Genomic DNA, 8,477 nt, shown 5'->3' on the forward strand with positions numbered 1-8,477 from the left:
TCCCAAGGCCTCCAGGAATTTTATTGGTGGCAAGTGCATCAGTGCCCTGGGCAGGACGAGGGGCGTGAGGCTTAGTCACACCACGAAATAAAGTGGGGGCACTGAATCACCTGGAGGCCAAGTACTGGCCCCTGGTCTGTATACCCCCTGTTATAGAAGGGGAAACTGAGGCTCAGAGAGCTGACATGGCTCGCCCATGAGCCTAGCCTCTGGGACAGACTTGGGAGGGAGGGGCGCAGAGGTAAGACAAGGAGAGTGCCAAGGACTCCTGGACAAAGCCCACCAAAGAGGCTGGCCAGGTGTTAGTGAATTGGTCGACCAAACCCACACTGGGGTCCTAGCTCGGGCTGAGACCCCCTGTCTCAGCCAGGGAGGTTTGATTTGCTCAGTCAATAACAAAACGGATGCTGAGACTGGAAGAGCACCAGCTTTCTTCAATGGCCAAAGAATGGAGAAGCGGGAACCTAGTTTGCAAATCAACTCAACCCAATTCAGTTGGAGACACCAAATAAATAGGAGGGTTGGAGTAAAAGGGAGGGGTTTGGAATGAGTGGGAGGAATATTCATGAGTTATCCAAGAACAGGGGTGTGGTTTGGACCTGGAACTGATGCAACTCTCCTTTTCAGTTCTCATAGGGGCTTTTCTGGTTGTCATCATGGTGATCGCCAGCTGTCCTGGCGCTGGTGGGTGTGTCATTTAGCTAACGTATAGAGCGTGTAGTAAGGCTCTAGATCTATTGGAAGTCGAATCCTCCGCCATCTTGAGCCTAGTTGGTTCTAACTGGTTCTTGTTTTTTTTCTGTTTGCTGCTTCCTCCTGAAACTTAGATAAGAGTAATTGGTTTCTCTTCGAGGGAGGGACAGGGGTGTGATTCTAGGGAGACAGCTTTGGTACCAGAGGGGCGGGGAGGATGACCAGGAGACAGAAGTGTCTTAGGAATGAGGGGAGGTGAGAAGTTCGGAGGCAGAGGTGACCACTGCCAAAGGCCAGGCAGGTGGGGCGCACAGAGGCCTGCGGTGCCCAGGGTTGGACAGCACAAAGGCCCTGGTCACTTTACAAGTCAGTGAAGTAATAGCCTTCGAGAGGGGACCCCAGGAGGTCCGGCCCCTGCCTCCGGTCACCAGCTGGAAAGACTGACGGGGTTTCATGGAGGGTAGAAGCCCCTGGCCCACCCTGGTGCCCCGGAGGCTCCATCCTCCTCAGACCAATAGGGAGTATTGGAGAGAGCCCCACCCAGAGGCAGTGGACTCCACGACAAGGCGGCTAGAGCATGGTCAGGGTCAGATAAAGCCGCCAACGTGCTCCATGGGCACTTGGCACACGGTAGGCCCTAAGTAAACTTTTGCAAGTCATGCATAAGCCATACGGCCCTTTCTTTGCCCTGGTGGTGTTACCGAACGCAAGTTCATGTGCCCAACACACTGTGAGGCCAAACAGAACAAAATGTTGGAGTTTGGAGCACAGAAAGTTTTACTGCGGGGCCATGCAAGGGGAACGGGGCAGGGGCGCTCTGCCCCCCCAAATTCCGAACTCCTCGAGGGCTTTCAGCAAAGCACTTTTATCGGCCAGGTGAGGGAGGGGAGCCGCAGGGTATGTGATCAATTCTCTGATTGGTTGGTGTCACAGAGGTTAACATTATCGATCCTTAGGCACCAGAAGGCCCCTGGGCTACGAACCCATGATCCTCAAGTAGTTAATTTCTTCCATTGGGTCGTGGGTTTTAGCATCTGAAAAATTCAGGAAATATGCCTGAGATACTGTTATCTGGGTACTCCAGAGAGGAGCTACAGCAGAAGATATGGAGGAGGGGTCTGTCCTGGGAAAGCCCCATAGGGTCCTGCTTGGTTCCAATGGCAGCCCTGCCCTACCAAACCACCACCGGCTCTGCCAAGCCAGGGCCCCCGTTGGTCCACATAGGCCATCAGCAGTTCACTCCTCCCCCACATCCAGCACCCATTTCCTACCTGATCTGCTTGGTCCAGCTCAGTTTCCAAGAAAAGACGGCTATGATGGAGATGAGGCAGGCAGCCAGCGCGAAGGTGGGTCCCTGGGGCAGCTCTCCTGTGAAGGAGGCGGGGGACAGCTGGGCTGGACTTCCGTTAGGCCAGGCCAGGGTAGGCATGGCTGCGTCAGGGCACCCGTCCCTGCTCTTGGCACCTCCCACTGACCTACTCAGAAGCGCCAGCTGCCCCTCTGGAAACCAAGGGGCCCTCTCACCTGGGGGCACCAGTGTGAAGGGAGTGTGCTGGACGCTGATGTTGTTTTCAGCCTGGCACCGGAACCAGTCCGACGTCTGGTTCAGCGGGAAGGAGAAGTTGGCTGGCTGCCCAGGGTTCCGAGTCTGCTGCATGTGGATGTGCCCGTTCCTCCTGACCAGTCTGTAGGTGATGGGTGGGCTGCCCGAGGATGCCTGGCAGAACACCTCTACCCTGAGGCCTGACCCCCTGTCCAACAGGGTGAAGTCAGCTTGCAGCTGGGACACCGGCTCTGGCAGGGTGGGAGAGGGCGGGAGCACAGGTGTGGCTGGGAGACTTTAATGCCCTCCCCCTAGCCAGTTCCCTCAGTACACATGCCTAATAGGCCTAGTGGCCTAACTGACTGATTGCTCCTCCAGGCAGCCTTCTGGATTGCTCCCTCCGCCTCGCGTCTGAGCTTCTACCCTACTTGCAGTGTATACCATACAATTTCATCCATGTATTTGGTTTTATTTTCATGTGGTATATTCTGGGTTGCCAGACTGAGCAGTTAAAAATACAGGACACCCAGTTAATTTTGAATTCAGATTAACAATGAATAAAATTTAGGCAGTCTCTTAAAGATGAGACAGTCCAAAGAGGAAGAAGGAAACCAACGTTTAACAAGCACCCTAAGAAAATGCTCGTCTGGCAATTCCTCAAAAAGTTAAAGAATTACCACACGACCCAGCAATTCCACTCCTAGCTATATACCAAAAGAATTGAAAACAGGGACGCTAACAGATACTTGTACACACATGTTCACAGCAGCACTATTCACAACAGCCAAAAGGTGGAAACAGCCCAGATGTCCATCAATGGATGACGGATAAACAAAATGTGGTCCATCCACATGACGGAAGAGTATTCATCCATGAAAAGGAATGAAGCACTGACACCTGCTACAACATGGATGAACCTTAAAAACATTATGCTGCGGCTTCCCTGCTGGCGCAGCGGTTGAGAATCTGCCTGCTAATGCAGGGGACACGGGTTCAAGCCCTGGTCTGGGAAGATCCCACATGCCGCGGAGCGGCTGGGCCCGTGAGCCATGGCCGCTGAGCCTGAGCGTCTGGAGCCTGTGCTCCGCAACAAGAGAGGCCGCGATAGTGAGAGGCCCGCGCACCGCGATAAAGAATGGCCCCCACTTGCCACAACTAGAGAAAGCCCTAACGCAGAAACAAAGACCCAACACAGCCAAATAAATAAATAAATTTAAAAAAACCAAAAAAACACATTATGCTGAATGAAATACATCAGACACGAAAGGCCACATATTGTATGATTCTATTCATGTGAAATACCCAGAATTTTTTTTTTTTTTTTTTTTTTTTTTTTTTTGCGGTACGCGGGCCTCTCACTGTTGTGGCCTCTCCCGCCGCGGAGCACAGGACCCGGACGCGCAGGCTCAGCGGCCATGGCCCACGGGCTCAGCCGCTCCGCAGCACGTGGGATCCTCCCAGACCGGGGCACGAACCCGCGTCCCCTGCATCGGCAGGCGGACTCTCTGCACCACCAGGGAAGCCCTCATACTATTTTTTTTTCAAACACTCCTTCATGCAAAATCTTTGAAGTTAAGTAAAGCTCTATCTAGAGTTTAATCTACTCTCCAGGGCACCAGTTTGCAAACTGCTACCAACAATTTCGTCAACGTGACTCTGGGGCCCAACAGTCAACGGCTCTTGGGGCCAGAATCTTCCCCCCCCACACCCCCGGGGAAATGTGGGTTCAGGCTTCAGGGTGATGACACTGTTGCTCCCTTCACTGTGGGGAAATGACCTTGACTTAACAAAAATGGAAAGAAAGTGCTGGCCCACCTTCATTTCCATTACGATGGCCATTAATAGAAGCCTGATTTACATAAGTTCACAGACAGAAGCCACTTTCGGTTTTAGTGCCCTACAGGGTAGAGCACTCACTTTTTATTCTAACAAGACCTGTGTGGGTCTTTCCTTTTGATTATTTAGTTTATGCATCTAGCCCACCCATAACGAGGGGTCTATCATTTAATTACAAATTCATCATCTGTGTCTGAACATTTGAAGATAGGATGGCACACTCAGAATTTGATCAAGCGACAAGGACACCCCGGGGACCGGAAGCTGAGCCAGCCAGGGCTGGGGTGATCGAATGGCTGTGCAGAGCCTCCCGCTGTCACTAAAGAAAGAGCGAGCAGCTTAGGGCTGTGCCCAGGCCGGGCAGTGGATTGCCGTCCAGCTGGGCTTGGAGGCCCTTCAGGATCGCCCCTACCTCTCCCTAGCTTGTTTCTGTGATAACCCAGAAGCTTGGAGATTGGAGTCGCAACCCTGGAGGCCCAATTCATTAGACCTGAGCTCGGGCCCAGGGATCTGATGAGGGTTGAACAAGCAGCCCATCTGTTGAGAGCTGAATTGTGTCCTCCAAAAAGGAAGATGTATTCAAGCCTTAACCCCAGGTACTTGTGAATGGGACCTTATTTGGAAATGGGGTCCGTACAGATGGACTTCAGTAACCCTTGCTGGATTAGGGTGGGCCCTAAAGAGAAGAGACAAAGACACACACACACACACAGGCCATGTAAAGACAGAGGCAGGGTTTGGAGTGATGCTGTCACAAGCCAGGCAACGCCGAGGACTACCACAGCCCGCAGGTGAGCCTTCAGGTGAAGCTTCCAGAACCAGGAGAGAATCGATTTCTGTGTGGCACTTCGTTAGAGCAGCCCCAGGAAACTAGCACAGCCCCCTCACAAGTGAAGCGGGTTTCAGGATTGGGGGGAGGGGACAGTTATCAAGACTCCTTTGTACACACTCGCACTCTGAATCTGTCCTTCAACCAGCTGCGCCCCAGCCCCCCACCCCGAACATTGTCTTCTTTCATGGCAGCCCCACGGGAGACCCCAGGCCTCATCTTCCTGCCCCACCTTTTCTAGGGCTCTGAAAGTCCCCCTTTATGTCCCACCTCCCCCTGCGCCCTCTGGAAGGCTGGTAGGCTCAGTTGCACCAAATCCCGGAACCCTCAAGCTCTCCTCTCACATCTCACCTTCTACGCCTAATGGAAACCAGCCTCCCCTCCCCCACACAGTGCCTGCACCAGTGGTATCTCAGGTGGCGGGGGGTCCTCACAGCCTTCCCAACACTGGCCTGGGATGGCGAGGGCGGGCATCCTCTTGCTATTCCTGGACCACTCTCCCTCCTCCCTCCCTAAACAGCAGCCTTGAACCTCATGTCTTCGGACACTGCACCCTGCCCCTCTGGGTTACAGTTACCTGGAAATGCCCACCATCCCTTGAAGATTCTTGTGCCTGGTTCCTGCTACACTCAATACTGCACTTGCCATGATTCTTGGGGATTTCAAAATACACAGAAACGTTCCAAAATCTTGGCTCTTAACACCCAATATCTCAGGCCCAACCTCTTGTTCCCATTAGTAGTAATCAGTTGTAAGGCTGCCCTTGACTTCGCCAGTTCCCAGCTGCTCAGACCCAAACCCCCCGAGTCATCTTCCACAGCTCTGTCTTTCCCATCCCATCCCATCTATCAGCAAAGGCCTTCAGAATATACCTTGACCACCTTGCCAGGCCTCCTGGCTATCACCCAATCTCTCCTCTGGATCCCGGGAACAGTCTAAAGGCTCTCTGGGATTCTAGCCTTCATCCCCACCCCATCTCTTCTCAACACAGCAGCCAAAATGACCCCAGGAAGAGTAAATCAGGTCAACCCTTCTGCTGTAAACCCTCCCATTGCTATGCCCACAGGGCCCCCCCGACTCAACACTGCCCCCCTACCTCATCCAACACTCCCCTGCCCCTGCTTCCTGTGCTCTGGCCACGCAGGCCCTTGTCCAGGCACATCCTGCTCTACCACCTCCTTCGTGTCCTTGCTGGCGTGTCCCCTTCTCAGTGATGACTTCCCAGTAGATGGTGCCCTCCCTCCCCACCCCCAACCCATGTTCCCTTCCCCTCTTCCCCGCTTGCTGTTCTCTGGGACCTATCACGTTCTAGCACGCTGTAGAATGTGCTTATTTTTATTATCATCTGTCCCTCCGGCCCCACTAGAATGTAAGCTACGTGAGGGTAGGGATCTCTGTTTTGTTTCTGCACCCACCATCCTGGGGCCTCAAGCAGCACCTGGTACCAAACAGATGCTCAACCAGTAATTACTGAATGATTGGATAAATGAATGAATGAATGAATGAATGATTTGTCAGTCGGCTCCTTAGCAGTTTAGTTAGCAGGACTTGCTGGGCAAGAGTCTGAGCAGAAGTCAGGGGCTGGAGGGGGGTGGACCGGCCCTGCCCAGGTACTTCCCGGAGACCCAGAGGCCAGGGCCCTGCACAGTTCTCCTTTTAGCGGAAACACCATGGTGTGTTTTTTTTTTTTTTTGATGTGTTTGTTTTTAAAGCAAATAAGGAAATGATAGTTCAGCCCATGCGGCACTCAAGTGAGGTCCACCCTTAAGTGGAATAGAAGCGGCTGCAGCTGCAGCCCTGAGACCAGGGAAGTTACAGGTCCAGATGAGACCAGAGGAAGGGCAGCCGCCCTTGCAGAGATGTGGAGAGGAGGAGGTGACTGACCACCTTGACTTTAAGGGTCACAGGGCTGGAAATGGGGGCAGGGGAGAGGGCAGGAGAAGGAAGGGGAGTGGAAAGACAGAGGCGGCCAAAGCTGAGGGGAGGAGGGACGGCCACCGGGAGCCTCCCCTCTCACTGGCTCTTACACCAGGCGGCTGGTGGAGAGAGGGGCCCTGACACCTTCCTGTTGCCTCTGAGAGTCAGGCAGTTTCCCCTTTGCTGGACCTCAGGGAGGGGGGAGTTGGGGGAGCCCAGACTTCCTCATTCTCTCACTCACCCTCCTCCTGGGCCAAGGCACCCCACCAGAATGCCCCCAGCCTGCCCTGGGGTCACACCCACCCCAGGGGCTTCTGCTACAGATCAGGCACTCAGAGTGATTGGGGTACACCTGCCCGGGACACGCCCTCTGCCCGCCTCCGCTGGTAATACCTGCCCCCCCACCACACACAGCCCAAGGGGAAGCCAAGCACTTTCCTTGCCCCACGTCACTGTCCCCACCGTCTGTCTGTTGTCCCGCCCACTCCCACCTCCTGCAGAGCTTTCTCTTCTCCAACCCTCCAGGGCCCTGCATGGGTTGAGGCTGGGGTCCAGAACCTTCCAGTGGTCTAGCAGCAGACGCCACTCACCCGCAACACCCTTCCCCCGGCCGGCCAAAGCCTCTACCGTGGGTGGGGCCTCTGACTCCAGGGTCCCCATCTGGGGGTACTCCGCCCTCCAGCATGCGGGGAAACTCACCTTTCTCCTGCTTTGCGGAGCTGCTGGTGGCTGTAAGAGAGGGGAGGGCAGTTAGGAGAGCCCAGGGTGGAGGGGAGGCCAGAGCCCACTCAGAAAGCCTCATCCTCAGCCCAGAAGGAGGCCCAGGACTCCACAAGCACCGTCACTCACAGAAGCTCTTTGGAGCCCGGAGCGTTTCGTATCATCAGCCCATTCTGCAGATGAGTAGAGTGGACCCAGAGTGGTGAAGCAATAACTGGCTGGTCTGAGACTCAAGCCTAAACCTTCCCCTCTCTGTCCTGTGCTTGCAGAGGTGTCTCCTGTGCTCCCTAGACCCCTGGACCCTGAGTCTGCCACCTCAAGGCCCTGGCAGCGGCCCCCTCCCACCACGTCCCTGGGCAGCTCACCTAGCGCAGCCAAGCAGAGCAGCCGCAGGACGCTCATGGCTCTGCCGCGCGGGGCCCTCAGCCAGGAGGGCAAGCGCTTCCTCGAGCGAGGCCACCTCCACTCCAGAGCCTCTGGGTGCTCCCTGGGTGGGTGCGTGCCTGCAGCGGGGAGATAACCGGGATGCCACAGCGCCCCAGGGCTGGGCCCGGGACGGCGACTCTCCCCACACCCCCAGGGAGTTAGGAGAGGCCAGGAGCCAAACCAGGGTTCACAGTCGCTGCCACTGCCGAGCTGTAGGACCCCAGGGTAGAAGACGTCCGTGTCCTCACCCTGGAGTCCTCACCGGGACCCCCCCACCCCAAGGTGGAGGCACTGGTAGCCAGCAAGGGGGAATTAAGCTTGCTAACCCGCTGATTTTGAGACGAGAGGATTATCCCAGATTATCGAGGTGGGCCCGATGTAATCATGAGGGTCCTTCTGAAGAACTGGTGGGTTGGACCCCTCAGGGCTGGGGGCTCAGGGCAGAGAGAAGAGAGGGAGCAGGTAAGGTGGGACTAGGACCCATCCAATCCCACAGAGGCTTTTTTTTTAAAA

At 55.1% G+C, this 8,477-nt stretch overlaps 1 protein-coding gene across 1 annotated transcript; it reads right to left on the reverse strand.

Moving 5' to 3' along the window:
- Window positions 1–1,613: 1,613 nt before the first annotated feature.
- On the reverse strand, window positions 1,614–7,940 carry LOC307177810 (protein IL-40; the record flags this gene model as incomplete). The annotated part of the gene is made up of 5 exons (XM_079905240.1): window positions 1,614–1,727; window positions 1,965–2,061; window positions 2,218–2,487; window positions 7,518–7,547; window positions 7,904–7,940. 5 exons carry the CDS (start codon window positions 7,938–7,940, stop codon window positions 1,721–1,723), a joined length of 441 nt encoding a protein of 146 aa, XP_079761366.1. The 3' UTR covers window positions 1,614–1,720.
- Between the last annotated feature and the right edge of the window lie 537 nt (window positions 7,941–8,477).

This window comes from Stenella coeruleoalba (assembly GCF_951394435.1).
Source record: "Stenella coeruleoalba genome assembly, chromosome: 19".
NCBI lineage: Eukaryota > Metazoa > Chordata > Mammalia > Artiodactyla > Delphinidae > Stenella > Stenella coeruleoalba.